Raw genomic sequence first — 16,478 nt, 5'->3', positions numbered from 1 at the left:
GTATGAAATCACAAATTCTAATTCATAGTATCACAAGTTCCAACCTCATAAGTAACAACTAACAAGTTGCCCAATTACTTTTTCCTCTGCCCGTTGACTATGTGAAAAAATAAAAGAAAAGAAAAAAGAGGAATGAGAGAAGTAGATCTCACAAATTGCCAAAAGTAACCTCCATAACAAGACAGGTTTTGTTGCGTGCACCTGGATAAAGTTAAGGGCTTTCTTGCCAATTACTCATCAGGGGTGACGGGCTGTTGAGAAAGGTATCAAATCCAGGTAGGGAAAAAATAATATGACCGTTAGAGACACCAACATTTTCGAAATAAACGATTTACTCATAGATTATTATAATCCAACAACTTGAATTCCCTCATTAATTCCTTCGAATCCAATACCATGAAAAAGCCTTGACAACACCCAAAAAAGGCAAGCCCGCACCACTTCTGTCTCTTTCTTTTCTCTGCTGGGGTCACACATGTTCAGGTGATTAACAAGAATAAGAAGAGAAGCGAGGTAGGGTTTGCATAGATGGCCAAAATTAGTGCAGAGGAGATGAGAAATGAAGTGGGAACTGAAGGAGAAATAGTGAAGGAAAGTGCCACTGAGTCTCATCCCTATGCATTCCATGTATCTGGACCTCGCAATGTTTCTTCTCCTAATTGGAGAGACCTTATTAATTCCAGTTGGTTAGTTTCCTATACATCTATTCTTATTTTCCTCTTTCTAAAATTGGACACCTCTTTTTTAGCTTTGATTTGGCTCCTTGAGTGGTTTATATGAAGTTGATTGTTTATTTGAAGAGCTTGTGTCTTGAATTTTGGTTCGATTTTTGTTGGATATGTTGGGCCTTATCATCTGATTGTAAGTGTTATGCTGATGATGTTTTCTTTATCAGTTGGTAATGGTATAATTTAATTTTTACAGAGGGTGTGACTAAAATTTATCACAATATTCGTTAATGTAGTGGTAGTTCCTTGGGTTCTAGATCCTCTTTCTATATATTAATGAAGGGCATTTGCAATCAAAAAAATTGTTGTTGAGAAGACAAGCATAAAAATATGAGCAAGATGTGATGAAGTTGAATTTGTTGATGTCGTTTGGATGTATCAAGAAAACGTTGAGCACATTAAAGGATCTAACTGGAAATAATTTATCTTTTCGGGACTGACTTTTGTTAGAACCATAGAAATGGAAAATCTATAAACATCAGAACTGGATTAAAGGAGTCACGCAATGAGGTAAAAGTTTCCTCAGAGGAAGTCCTCATTTTTGCCCCTTGCTGCTTTCTGTCTTTCTGATTTATGTGTTCCTCCAAATTAGCTCAGAACTTTTCACGCAATTCCTCCACTTATTTTCCAAAATGTTTTCTCCAACATCCAGCCGAAAAAAGTTTTCCCATAGAAATTCATTTCTCATCACTAATATCCTAGGTTTGAATTGATCTTTAGGCTTTAGTCATGACATTGAGCATGAAAAATAAGTTCCATTTAGCTATTTTTGGTAAACCCTGTGGTCATATTTATCTCAGTTATATAGCCAAGGACTGAACAAGTTGTTAAGGATTATCAATTTAGAGTTGCAGAATTCTGATTATAGGCCATCACCGGCATAATTTTAGTTTTAGACATTTGCTCATCTCACAATGACAGGGTATATTCCCGCCTGTGGTGTTCTAATGGTTATCGGAAGTGCTTTTTGTGAGTTGAACACGGCAAATTAATTGCAGTAGTGAAGAATTTGATCACCTGTCTGCTTCTCTTATACCACTAGATGTCTTTCTGTTTTGCTTCTTTCTATTTTATTCATTTCCTCTTTTTGGACGGTGGTGGTAAGGGAATATTAAGGGCTTTTGCTATTTGATTTGAAGTGATAACTAATTGAAAGCTAAGTTGCTCGTACTCGGATGCGCGTATCCGATACGGGGGCGGATCCGTGTATCGGATTTGATAAAACCTAAATTTTAAGATTCGGGGGTGCGGATCCGGATATGGATACGGGTGTGAGATTTGGCTAATAAAAAATAGTGCTATAAAAATATTGTCGATTTTTTGCTATAAAAATCTTGTCAATTTTGAGAGATATTCTGTGAAAAACTTACATAAATATTGTAGAATAATCTTTCATTCAAGAAGAAGGACATTATTCTTTCATTCTCCTAAATCTGTTTTATTTATGATTTTGAGAAATCAAAATCTCAAGTTTTCCCCCAAATTTGTGGATGGACTCCGGTCAAAGTGTCCGAAGTCAGTTGACCGAATCCGGGACGTATCCCGCTCCCGCTCCCGTCCCCGTCTCGTATCGGGACGGGGACGGCACCAAAATGGAAGAGTCCGCGCAACTTAGATTGAAAGTTTAAGTAGCCATTCTAATAAAGAGAAGGAGTCTGACTTCTGAATAAAGGCCAGAGTCACAGAAGTTTTTACAATTATCCTATTATCAGGGACTTGTTGAAATTTGATTCTCTGAATTCATATTATTAAGTGTTTTCCCAACTATTCTCTTTAGCCTAAGGCCATGGAAGTTGACTTTGAATATGAATCTCTTTCTGCTAGTTATCTTTCTCGATAAGGTTCCTTTGTTCTGCTAATTATCTTGTATAGCTAGTAAAGATTTTTGTGGTTATGGGGATAACAAGACTTCAATCCAATTCTGGATGTGAAAAGTGCCGGTATTGTCTTACTGAGTTCCTAAAAGTTAACGGTTCTTGGAAATCTTTATTCGTTTCATGCAATTTTTAAGATCACCATTTTCTTCTTCATTAATCTTCGTACTTTCTGGAAAATGGCTATAAGGCATACAATGAGATCTTTCTGTAGCCTTTTACTTTCTTTCAATTATTTAACGTGTATGTTAATTACACTGTTTCTTAATGTCTAGCTCTGGAGCCAATACTTATCTAGCAGTCTAAATAATCCGGAACTATAACTAGTATTTTCTTATGAACTGTAAGTGGTCTTCCTGCATGATAAAGTTCCTCTTTCTTGTATCCCTGAATATGCAACTAATTGTGATGTGTTACTAGATCTCATAATGCTTCTCTGATCCCTTTACTGTGGAAATGCTAGACGTTTTGACTCTGATACCAATCAGTAATTAACTTGGACAGGAAGGATGCTAACTACAGAAGAACAGTAATGGCCTGCTTTATCCAGGCAGTTTACCTTATTGAGCTTGACAGACAAGAAAACAGGACGGAAGCAAATGCACTTGCTCCAAAATGGTGGATACCTTTCAAGTACAAGTTAGTTGAGACCCTAAAAGACGAAAGAGATGGATCCATATTTGGTGCAATACTGGAGTGGGATCGATCTGCAGCTTTGGCTGATTTTGTACTTATCAGACCCAGCGGTGCACCTAGAGCTGTTTTGGCGTTAAGGGGAACACTTCTGAAAAGCCCAACAATGAGAAGGGATATTGAGGATGATCTCCGCTTCTTAGCCTGGGAAAGTTTGAAAGGATCTGTGAGATTTAATGGAGCCCTGAAGGCGTTAAAAGCACTTGCCAACAAGTATGGAAGCAATAACGTATGTATTGCTGGTCACTCCCTTGGAGCTGGCTTTGCTCTTCAAGTGGGAAAATCATTAGCCAAAGAAGGAATATATGTTGAGGCACCTTTGTTCAATCCACCTTCAGTTTCACTTGCTATGAGTTTTAGAAACATCGGAGAAAAAGCTGGATTTGCCTGGAAAAGGCTCAAAGCGATGCTTCCTTCAAAGTCTGATTCTCAGATCAGCTACGAGGAAGGTGCAACGACATCTATTCGGGTAGGCCTAAAGCAATGGGTGCCACACTTGTATATTAACAACAGTGACTACATATGCTGCTCTTATACTGATCCAGACGGAGGGCAAAACGACCAAGCTGCTGACAAGGAGAATGCAAAACCAACAAATGGCCAAGCTGCAGCTAAACTTTTCTTGTCATCGAAAGGCAAGCAGAAGTTTCTTGAGGCGCATGGATTGGAACAATGGTGGTCGGATAACTTGGAACTACAAATGGCTATTAGTAACAGCAAGCTTATTAGCCAGCAGCTGAAATCCTTGTACACTTTGCCAGCTTCTCAACTAACGCCGGGCAAGAGATGACAGATGAAACTGGCTTCGCTCCCTTTGCTAAATAACTCATTTTCAATGCCAATAGTTGTTCCTATGTCATCATGTTGGTATTCATTTCAAGTGTTCTCATAATTTTTTTTTTTTTTTTTTTTTTTGAGAAAGAAGTGTTCTTGCGATTTTCTTTCCCCTCTTGTATTGAACAATATATAGCTTTGAAAATGCTCTGAAGGTGGAGCCAAATAATCTCAAATGTGGAACCCATATTTTCTTATTCGTATAGTCGTATGGTTCACCAAACATTTAACCCAAAATACAGTCCAAATATAACAATGTCGATCTTGCATTGATTCACTTATCAGAAAGAAGGAACCAACACATTAACCCAAATACTGCCCAGACATAACAATAGGGATCTTGCCATGACCACTTGTCAGAAAGAGGGGTGAATATTAAGGGAAAAGGAAAGAAGAAATGAAGAATTAACACAAATAGCCGTCTACTGTAAAGAAAATTTTTTTTTAAAAAAAAATAATTAAAAAAATGGAATACCGACTCTGCTGGGGATCGAACCCAGAATCTCTGGTTCCGTAGACCAGCGCCTTATCCATTGGGCCACAGAGTCTTGTTGTTTAGCACTTGAGAAAATATCTATAAGTTTCAATTAGTTTATTTTATGATTAAATGTAATTAAGAACACGTAATTTAAGTGTGAGATAGTTGTACTTTCTTTTTGAGTTCGTTCCATCTTCCAAAGTAACTTTAATACACTCTATATCATAAAAAGTTATTTAGGCCTTTCTTTTTACTCTTCCTAGCAGGCTGGCACTAAATTCTCTCTAGCTAGTTAGTAATATTCTAGAACACAAAACTCAACATATTACTCCACATGTTCCTCTAATAAATACTCACGCTTCAAACTTTTTTTAGAAGAAATTTATTGTGTTCTTAATTTGAATTATTCCTCGCCAAACACCTAATCTGTAGTACATAATAAGTTTTCAGCCAATTAAGATAGATGCTACTTTCTTCACTATCAAAATTCTCATACTGATTTTTAATATATAATAGATGAATGGTAATACTTTAATTTCTAACTTTAAAAGGTTAAAAATGGGTAATTACAATTTACTCAAACAAAAATGAGGAAGGTATCGTATTCGACATTAATGTCATATTTGGGCAAGATTATTGGAGAAAACTGTATATATAATTCCATGGAAAAGAAAACTTAAGATTGCTAGTTGCTTTGATATGGCTTCAAGAAAGAGCAACGTCTCATGCAACACTATTAATTACACTGTTTCATACGAGCGTATAAATGGCTCTCTCTTATTGCAAATCTTGTGATATATATGATATTCATATAAAAATGAACATCGTCGACCAAGAATCCCATACTTTTCAGAAATTGATTAAAGTTTACTAAGCTATTAAAGTTAATTAAAACCTCCATTAGACCACAGTACACTCCATTATATCCTAGAGGAGAAAGAGGATCCAAGAGAAGAGGAAGGAGGAGAAACATGATTGATGATGTATATAACTTAAATTCATGACAAGGAATAAGAAGAACTATCTATAAAACTTGGATTACACATAAAAGAGATCCAACCTGAAACACTAGAATATAACTTGTCCAACGTCATAAAACTACCATACAAAGTTTGAAGTGTATCAAAATTTAGACATTTCTAATTAAGAACTTGCTGCTGAAACTATATATATAGACATGATTCATATATATGAACAAAACCTACGCACATACGTACAATATTCAGTCAACTGATCATACTGATCACTCCACACTCACTAATTATTAAATTAACAATCTATATATCTCTCCACATCGATCTAGAAAAGAAGAAGAAATTGATATGAAAACAACATATATATATATATATATATATATATATATATATATATATATATATATATACACAACCATTTACAGTACTTTCTATATACATAGCTAGATATGAACAGTACGTAAGTAGTCCAGATAATCATGCACACACGAGACTTATTAGCTAATTAAGTCTCACAAAAGACTGGAATAATCATCAACAGAAACCTGTTCTTGAATAAACGGAACGTGTCCTTCATACTGATGATGATAGCTAGTATATGAATCCATCTCCAATAGCCATGTCTCTATATTTCTATATTCTTCAGAAAAATCCATTTGATCTTGGTTTCCCATATTGGAATAATTATTACTATCCAACCAACTGAAAGATGGTTCTTGGAAAGAAGCTTCAAATGTATTAAAGGATGATGGAATACTTCCTTTTGATGAATCTATGGATAACTCCTGGCTATATTCTTGATATTGGTGATCAATGAATTGCAACCGTTGATCGTGATCGTGATGATGATCAGGAGGAGGTGGGGATGAGATCATAGGACTTGATGATCCATTGCCAGTGAGTTCTTGGACAAGATTCTTGAAGTTTGAAGAGTTTGTGATATAAACTTTGGGTTTCAAGAATTTGATCAAGTTGTTGAGTTGTTTCTTGTTGTCATGAATATGGTTATTATTCTTGGAGATGATCTTATGTGATTTTGAAGCTTGACCAGCTGTGACTTTCTTCCCCATATTTTCTTGCTTAGAAAACTAGGAAAGGTCTTAGAATTCACCGAAGCTTTTCTTGCTTTCTCTCTTTGCTCTTAACGATGGGATATCCCTAAGAGCTAGATGGATGTATTAATATGAGAAGGATTATTATTGGAGGGTGTTGAAGTGGTTTGAGTGGAGATTTGGGAGAGAAAATTATGGGTATTTACACAAGACATTCCGAAGATTTTACAACATGCTGAAATGATATGTTTATTAATTCTACACTAAGGTATGAAAATGGGAGTCCAATATTCTCTCCTTTTCATTTTATTATTGTCGTGATCAATGTATATATACCTCGACTGTTCTATTGGATATTTATACCTTTTATAAATATTAGGTAACTCTAGAACATGAATCATAATTCTCATGATGTAGACTCACTTCATTGACTCTTAGAGCCCGTTTAGTCAAGTTATCAAAAAATGTTTATTTTGAAAAGTATTTTTGCTGCAAAATATCAGTTTGTGTTTGACCAATTTATTTGAGTAATGCTTTTTGTGTTTGACCAATTTATTTGAGTAGTGCTTTTTCTCAGCACATTGTGTTTGGCCAATCTTTTTAAAAATTACTTTTAAGCATCAAGTTCCGAAAAAGGACAATAAATTAAGGTTCAGTTTGCAATTAGTAATATACTTAGAAAGAAATGAATGTAAATATTTATTGTAAAGGAATTCAATTAAGCGTAAAGTAAAAATATAAATTAAAGATTCTAATCAATATAAAATATAGTTATTCAAAAAAAATATTGTGAATCTGTTATTACTTATTATTCACATGATGATTTAAATATATCAAAGTGCGTCATCAATATAAATTAAAAATCTACTCTTATGAGATTATTCCAAAGAGCAATAAGAGAAAGAGAAAAAAGGTATGATAGAAATAAAAAGGAAAAGGAAAAGAAAAAGGTTAAATTAATTAGAGATAATTTAAAATATAAATTTATTGTAAGGTTATTTTAGTCTCGAAAAAATTAATTTTCTGCTTCTACGTCTTGGAAGAAACTAGAATTTGTAACTTCTTCTCAAAAGCAAAAAAACAAAAAAAAAATGTTTTTGATGCCATCTTGGCCAAACGCCTCAAAGTGTTTTTTTAAAAACGTTATTGCACAAAATTAAAAACCGCAAGTTGTTGTAAAAATCTCTCTCTCTCTCTCTCTCTCTCTCTCTCTCTCTCTCTCTCTCTCTCTCTCTCTCTCTGCGCACGTTAGGTGAATAGCTAACCTGTGCCGTCGCCGGAAATGGGAGGAAGAGGAAGAGCGAAGAAGAACACCAGCAAAACGCCAGTTGTAGAAAGGAAATTAATGGACATCGTCACACGCGAGCAAGGGAAACGAACTACTAAAGCAAAAGAGAAAATGCAAGAGGAAGATCTGGACCAAGATAGTGATAGCAGCCCAAATTGGCCAGATCTGGACAGTGATCGAGTCAAAATGGTAACGCCGGTGAGTTCTAGCAATCAATTGACACCTATGGCGAACTCTGGCAAAGGAATTGCTAAAGCACTAATTACAAGTAAGCAGCCAAGCTCGAGCAAAGTGCGGACCAATGGAACAGTACATGCAAGCTCACCTAAGGAACAGAGAAATGCAGAGCTTAATAACTAGAGGAAAATTCAGCAGAAAAAACAGAACCAGCAATGGAGACGGGAATATCATGGCAGGGCTATTCCAGGAGAACAATTTGGCAGCAAAAGGTATAAATCTAACCTACATACCCCAGTGATGAAAGATGGTGAAGTAGTGGTACAATTGATGGAAGAGGATATCGAAGAAGAGAACCAAAAGTGGAATCGAGCATTTATACTCTATGTGGTGGGGAATACACCATCAACTGGGGGTTCATAGCTAAACAATGGGTTAATGTTCATAAACCTAAGGTGCTCTTCCATAATGATGGGTATTCCATAGTACTCCTAAATAACAGTGAAGAGAGGGAGGATGTGATGCTAAATGAGCCTTATACAATTAATAGCAGGCCAATTATAATTAGACCATGATTGAAAAACTTTGATTTCAATGAAGAAGTGCTGAAAACCATTCCCCTATTTGTCAAGCTCCCAAAACTGCCACTAAACTACTGGAGTAAACAGGCCCTAAGTAAAATTGGAAGTGGTTTGGGAAAGCCATTGTATGTTAATGCTTGTACCACAGTGGCTGAAAGAGTCTCATATGCTAGGGTCCTGATTGAAATGGATGTCACAAGACCATTGCTAGAGAAGATTAAACTGTATGATCCTAGAGGCAAGGTGATTGAACAGATGGTTCAATTTGATTGTAAACCATGATAAGTCGGGATTTTAACATGTTTTATGCCCCTACTTGCCTATGCTTTGGTTATAAATTGCTACAGAATAGTTCCAAAATGCTCACAAGTTGTGCTTGATTGCAGGTTTGATCGACAAAGTGACAAAATGTCAAAGATCGGCTCAAAAGGAGTGAAACCTGCTCAAGTATCAAAGATTAAGTGAATTGAGGAAAAGAGGGCCTAGTACGGACCGTGCAAAAGTGATGCGGCCGCACTAGGAGGTTCAGAGACATGGCTAGTTTGGGCTTAAGGCTATGCGGTACTTGTTACACGGTCCGCGATGGTGACTTCGCGGCCGCACTACCTTTTTGTGCGGTCCGCGGAGCAGAGGTTCAGAGAGATGTGAAATCCCAAGTGTTAAGCCATGCGGTCCGCGGTCAAGCTTGTGCGGACCGCGCCTGTTGCCTTCGCGGCCGCGGTTCAATCCACGCGGTCCGCGGTCCTCAAGATCAGAGAAGCTGAAAGTTGAAGTTAAAGAGCCAGTGCGGCCGCGATCCTTTTTGTGCGGCCCGCACTGACCCCGCAGGGGTATTTTTTGTCCAGTTTTTCCAGCCTAGTATAAATAGGATATTTTACCATTTTTAGGTCATCAGTTAATTTCAGAATTGGGCTGCGCTCGTGAGAACAACTTGTGTAGCCATTTTTGGCATCATAACTTTAATTTAACGATAGATTCTTGTACTCTAATTTAGTATTTAATTAATATGTTTTGTTCTTCATCTATTTCTTCATTTTCTCTTTCAAGCATGTGTAGCTAAACCCATTAGCTAGGGTTGTGGCTCAACCCTGGTGTGGGTAATTGATGGGTGTTGCCATCTAGGGTTAGATTGATTATGGGTGTTTGTTATTTGGGTTGATTTTATGTTTTTATTTAAGAATTGGTGGTTGCAAACACTGATTCAAGCTTTGTGGGTTTGACTCTTCTTGAGAAAGAGAGTTTATGACCCCAAAATTGACCCAACAAGGAATTGGGATGGACTCATGAGAAATTATAGTCCCAATTAACGGGTTAAATCTCGAGAGAGTAATCACCCTACTTGAACCCTAGTTGCTTGATCTAATTGGCCTACCCAATTGGTCTCGAGAGAGTCAATTGGGCAAAATCACTCTCTCTACCGAGAGGTGTGAGAGTGGGTACAATTGTGCAACGGTTATAGCATAAGCCCCAAATATGTCAATCTATCCTTAGTAACATCTACCCGTCAATTAGCCACCTAGGCAGTGTCACGACCCTAGTGTCTTTCTTCCTATTAGATACAACTTAGCAATATTCTAGTAGCATAATTTAGCGTTAATAAAATCAAAAACCAAGAATGTTTGAAGTGACATTAGGAGTACAAACACATCTCTAGACTAGACAGAAAATCCAACTCCACTACTAGCTCCCTGAGGAAATCAATCCCGACCTCTATTCGGGTAAAAGTTATTGCGACCTGCTCTCGCTACTTTTTAGTGGTGCAGAGTAGGCAGCGATCAAACCACAGTACTACCAATCATGCTGGCAATTAGGCCACTTATGTAGGGATCAAAAAAAGCAGAAACAAGAAGGAATGATATAGAAAAGTATGGAAATAAAGCAGAAGCAGGAATGGGAAAAAGTTAGAACTCTTGAGCCTGCTGTAGATAAAATTGATGGTCAAGGAAGATTCCTCGATCAGTTGGAGGCAGCAGAAAATGTACAGCTAAATCAGCAGGAAGCTGAACCACAGTGGAAAATTGCTCGAGGAAAATCTGTTACAAAGAAGAATGCAGAAGTTACAAAGGAGAATGAAGTGGACATTGGCAATGCTTTCAAAGAACTAGTTAATACAGCACAGAAGATAGTTCAACTATCTGAAGCCCAAGGAGTGAGGGAGAAGTAGAATAAGAAGGATAGGGAAGGAGTTCCACAACAAATATCCATATCATGATAAACATTATAGCATGGCATGTTAGGGGTTTTAATAAAGTATATAAGCAAAAAGAACTAAAAAATTTTGCAGAATAAATAAAGTGGTACTTGTGGCCATTATAGAACATAGACTGAAGAGAAGCAGTGCAGATTCAATAATAAAGAAGACATTTAACAACTGGAAATGGTTTGCCAATTACAATGAAGCTCTAGGTGGTAGAATATGGGTAGCATGGGATCCAACTCAGGTGAATTATTTGATGACCAGAATGCATGAGCAATTTATAATGGGAAGGTAACTATGATTTAGCATAGAACCAATTTTAATTACTGTGCAGTCTATGATAAACACACAATTCAAGATAGAAAAAGCTTATAGGGGAAATTAAAGGTGTCAGTGTAGGGTATAAACAGTCATTGCCTCATAATGGGTGACTCCAATACTATCCTGACTAGTGAGAATAGGATCAATGGCAACCCTGTGCAAGAGATTGAGATAAGGGATTTCAGAATTTTCTAATAGATGCAAGATTAGATGATTTGAAAACTGTGGGAAGGCAATACACATGGACTAACAATCATGTCCATAGTAGGATTGATAGAATCCTGATAAATGCAGAACGGATACAATAATGGCCTTACATGGAGGGAATCATTATGAATCCATTTTTTTCTAATCATTGTCCTCTAAGTGTGGGATTTGACATCACCAACCAAGCAGGCATGAGAACCTTCAAATTTCTCAACTGCTTGGCAAACCTAAGTGAGTTTGATGCAACTGTAAAGCAATTCTGGAGGAGCAGCAAAAGAGGACATGCCAATGCTATCTGTGTGGAATAAGCGCAAAACACTGAATGGGGCCCTGAACAACTGAACAAACAAGAGTTCAGTAGAATAGGGAGTAAAATATAAGCAGTAGGGGGAGGTTAGAAAGTATACAAAACCAAATAAAGATACCAGGTCAAGATGCTGAGACAGTAGCCTTTGAAAAAGCTACAAAGTTAGAATTGGAGAAATGGCTGATGGTTGACGAGAGTGTTCTAAAACAAAAATCTAGAATACAGTGGCTTAAACTTGGAGATTCCAATACAGCATACTGCCATGCTTGCATGAAAAATAAACAAGCAAGGAATAGTATTGGCAGATTAATCACTAGCACTGGGCATATCCTACAAAGTCCAACTGAAGTGGAGGAAGAAATTCTAAGCTTTTATAGGGGTCTACTTGGTACTGCAACAACATAACTTCCAGTTGTTAACCCAGAGATCATGCAGAACGGCCATATATTAAATAGGAGGCAATAATTGCAGCTAATAAGACCAGTTACCAGAGAGGAAGTGAAACAAGCTATAATGGACATTGATGACAATAAGGAACCAGGGTGTGATGGATATAACTCTTTCTTCTTTAAGACAACATGGCACATACTAGGTGAGGAAGTAACTGCAACAGTTATAGAGTTCTTTGAAAGTGCAGATATGTGCATAGCCATCAACTGCACAACCATCACCTTGATAGCAAAGGTTCAGAATCCAACAAACATTAAGGACTTCGGACCAATTTCATGTTGTACAGTCCTTTACAAGATAATTTTAAAAGTGCTCACAGCAAGACTGCATGATGTGATGGAAGAATTGATAGATAATTGCCAAGCTGCCGTTGTACCTGGGAGACTGATTATAGATAACATAATTATGAACCATGAACTAGTCAAAGGATATAGAAGGAAGAATATCTCTCCTAGATGTATGCTCAAAATAGATATGCAAAAGGCATACGACTCTGTGGAATGGGTGTACATTGAACAAGTGATGAGACTATTGAATTTTCTTGAAGTGTTTGTGAAGTGGATAATGTCCTGTATCAGAACTGTGTCCTACACTGTATTAACCAATGGTAAGCCTTCTGTACCATTTAAGGCAAGGAAAGGGTTAAGGCAAGGAGATCTACTATTCCTATTCTTATTTGTATTAGCAATGGAGTACCTATGTAGATCAATGAAGACACTGAAGGTCAATAAACAATTTAGATTCCATCCAAGATGTGCCAAATTCATTCTAGTTCAACTGGGATTTGCAGATGACTTACTTCTATTCTGTAGAGGAGACATTCAATTAGTAAAGATACTGCACCAGCACTTCCAAATGTTCTCAGCAGCCTCAGGCCTAATTGCTAATCCAAATAAAAGTTGCATATATTTTGGAGGTGTGAATAACCTGCTTCAGCAGCAAATTATGGACATACTAGGCTATACAAAGGTGAACTACCTTTCAGATATCCGGGTGCCCCATTTAGCACTAAGAGGTTGTGTGCTATCCAATGTGAACCCTTAATAGAGAGGATGTTAAGCAGGATTCAAAGTTGGACCACAAAGTTTCTGTCGTATGCAGGAAGAGCAGTACTAGTCAAGAGTGTGCTATTTGCTATACAAATTTTCCGGGCTCGGATCTTCATTTTGCCCAAGAAAATTATCCACTTCATAGAAGCAATTTGTAGAAGGTTCTTATGGACAGGAAATGCTGAACCAACAAAGAAGGCTTTGATAGCCTTGGACAAATTGTGTGCACCAAAGGTAGCTGGGGGATTAAATTTTATCAATGTGGAGCAGTGGAACAAAGCAGTCATATGCAAGCTACTATGGAGTATTTGCACAAGAAAGGAGAAGTTGTGGGTACAATGGATGCATACTTACTACATACAGGGGAACACAATCTGGAATACAAAACCAAAGAATGCATCATGGGCCATACAAAAGATATTCAAAGCAAGGAACTACTTTACGAATGCAGGATTCTCATAAGAAGATGTTCAGAAGATGGAGAAATGCTCTGTCAAACAAATTTACAAAGCCATGCAAGGAGAATTTCAAAGATGACATGGAAAAAATTAGTATGACAATCAGGGACAACCCAAGTGGATATTCATACTAAGGCTGGCAATTCAGCAAAGACTTGCTACTAAAGAAAGGCTAGCAAGATGGGGTATAATTGCAGAACAAACATGCTCATTATGCAACAAAGAAAATGAGACAGTGCAACACCTATTCTTTGACTGTGAGATAGCAGGAAAGATATGGCAACGACTACTGGAATGACAAGGTATACGAAGACCAAAGAAATCTTGGCAGGAGGAAGTGACATGGCTGGAGCAGGTGAGCAAAGGAAAGAGTGCAGGTGCAACAATCTGTAGGATGACCCTAGCAGCTGCAGTCTACCACATTTGGCAAGAAAGGAACAGTGTGATTTTTCAGAAGAAGAGGAGAACAAGCAATGTTATACTACGATTGATCATTCAGGAAATACATATCAGGGCTGCCAATTTTCCTCGTTTAGATAGAGCAATGGCTAATTTAAATTGGTGTCCTGAAGGAAAATAGAGTATGAAGTAGCAGTTAAGCAATAGAAGTAATAGTGATAGGTAACTCCTACCTGGGGCTTCATGTCCAGTAGGAGGTATGCTAAAGCTTTTTGTAATAGATTGTACGAATTGTAAATATTGTTACTTGATAAATAAAATACTTTAATTACCAAAAAAAAATAGTACTTTTACCCTCTTAGAAGCTTGGTAAACAAGCTATTAATTACTTCCATGGTGCTAGCTGTCTAATATTATGCCCTTCCGTAGACAAAGAGTGATTAATTAGTTGATTAACACCCTTTACTGAATATTTATATATACAGCAACATGCCTAATGTAATTCAAAAGTGAGGCCTGATCTAGGAAAATAATGTATATGCGGACCTTACCCCTACCTTATGAAGGTAGAGAAGTTATTTCTTATAGATCCTCGACTCAAGCAAAGTATTTCAAAATAGTTTTGGAAAAGAAAACCGGCAGTAAAGAGGCCATACAAACATAATAAGAGAAGCATTTCAAAGCATTTGAAAAAAGGAAGAGTAACAATGTTGATGCTAGAAGAGCTATTCCCGCTGCCTACCCGAAAGAGACGAGTAAGACTAACCGCCATCCTGCTCGAACCTTTGTTGTGTGAGTTATATAGCTGACTAATAAGATAACCAAAACACAAGAAACAACATCTAGTAATAGAAATCGAAGAATAAGACAATATGTGCATAGTACTAAAAGTACTGGTACGAAAGGAGAAATAGATAATGAGCAAAAATAATTTATATATATAATATTATAAATCATATAAATAATATATTAAATTTTAAACACTTTCAACAAATATTCTTGGATTTGTAATTGAATAATTATATCCTGTTGGGCCCCACCACTCATTGCTCCCCTTCGCCACTTACCTATCAATTGTGATATCTATCCGTGTGTCACCTCAAGGTGTAGACTTGCGACTATATATATATATATGCCAAGAATTGTAATTACATGGATTGGTGGTATTTTTGTGTATTGTTAGGCAGTTAAATGTAAACGTTAGTCAATTTCTATAGGATTGACAGGAAATTGTATTGGCGAAACGAATCAATAAAATAAAATGTATGTATCACACAGAAGAACAGTAAAGGCACGCAACAACTGTTCAGCTACTTTGTAATTTTGTATTATTATACTTTTACTTACATCCAAAGTTAGAGAAAATAAAATATACAGTACTAAATTTGGTTCATCTTTATGGTTCTAAAATAATCACAGTCAATCTTGTTTACGATATATGAAATATATTTCAAGCTACAAAGCTCAACTTTCTACTTTTTATTAATGTATAAAATTTTACCGTATTTTCTAATTTTTTACTCAAAATGTTATTTTATTGTTAGAGGAGACGTTCCTTACATATCTTGCAAATATAAAGTTTAATTGTACAATCCTTGAACCATATCGTCAGATATATACAAGTTAGATAGAAGTAATGCAATTATTTGGATAGATGGAGCAATTATTTGCAAGTATATATTTCTCCTCTAATTGGGACAGATATGTATGTATATTATAATTAGAATGAAAAGAGACATTTAGCATCAGATGATAAACATCCTTATTGCAGCTTGAAGTGACATCTTAATAATTAAAATCACATCAGAATCAGGAATTTTGGCTGGTGGCTGTCTTGCATCTTGGTTCCGATGCCAGAAAGAAGACAGACAAGGAAAAATAAATAAATAAATAAGAGAATAAGCCACAAATATCTGTGCCGACTAGGGATCAATATTAATCTTCTAATCGTTCCAAATTTGAGCAGCATTAGGCAAATACGTGTAAAAATGGTAAGTACCACATTCTGCACACGTTCTGTACTTTTGGTCTCTGATATTCAGACGCTTAATTCACCAATGGTAAAGGAGCTATTAGAACCTAGTGGAAGTAAAGACAAATTATTTAGTACTGAAATAAAATAGGTACGTTTACATCAAATTATATTAATTTATCATGATTAATAAGTAATAAAATAAGTGAGAAGTTTGTACACATCCTATGACTATTGACCAGGAAGAAAAAGTAGGAGCATCTGAAATTTTTTAAGATGGTCGAAAACTTCAATACAACATTCTTTAATTTTGACCATTTTCCTGAAAAAGGCCACTGACAAGCATATCAACTGAAGCCTTGACTGATACCATTATCGCTTTGAGTCTTTGCATTTTCAGGATAATATAATATTAGTGAGAATTTATGAAGGCTACAAA

The 16,478-nt window shown here is 36.4% G+C and overlaps 1 protein-coding gene and 1 non-coding gene across 2 annotated transcripts; one reads left to right on the top strand and one right to left on the bottom strand.

Moving 5' to 3' along the window:
* Positions 1 to 343: 343 nt before the first annotated feature.
* Positions 344 to 4,326, top strand: LOC109239812 (GDSL esterase/lipase At4g10955-like). Its single transcript, XM_019406406.1, has 2 exons — positions 344 to 686; positions 3,107 to 4,326. The coding sequence occupies exons 1-2, from the start codon at positions 529 to 531 to the stop codon at positions 4,083 to 4,085; spliced, it is 1,137 nt and encodes a 378-aa protein (XP_019261951.1). The 5' UTR covers positions 344 to 528; the 3' UTR covers positions 4,086 to 4,326.
* Positions 4,327 to 4,604: 278 nt separating this feature from the next.
* Positions 4,605 to 4,677, bottom strand: TRNAR-ACG. The gene has a single exon. It is a non-coding gene; the product is annotated as a tRNA-Arg (tRNA).
* Positions 4,678 to 16,478: the final 11,801 nt, after the last annotated feature.

This window comes from Nicotiana attenuata, unplaced genomic scaffold (genome assembly GCF_001879085.1).
Source record: "Nicotiana attenuata strain UT unplaced genomic scaffold, NIATTr2, whole genome shotgun sequence".
In the NCBI taxonomy this organism is placed as follows: domain Eukaryota; kingdom Viridiplantae; phylum Streptophyta; class Magnoliopsida; order Solanales; family Solanaceae; genus Nicotiana; species Nicotiana attenuata.
Note: the sequence above shows the minus strand (reverse complement) of the source record. Positions and strands in the feature narration are given on the sequence as shown.

Bases quoted from the DNA above. Each gene is read 5' to 3' on its own strand.
- LOC109239812 (XM_019406406.1), top strand. From the start codon at position 529: ATGGCCAAAATTAGTGCAGAGGAGATGAGAAATGAAGTGGGAACTGAA. The intron at 687-3,106 runs GTTAGTTTCCTA...TAACTTGGACAG, and splicing joins GACCTTATTAATTCCAGTTG to GAAGGATGCTAACTACAGAA.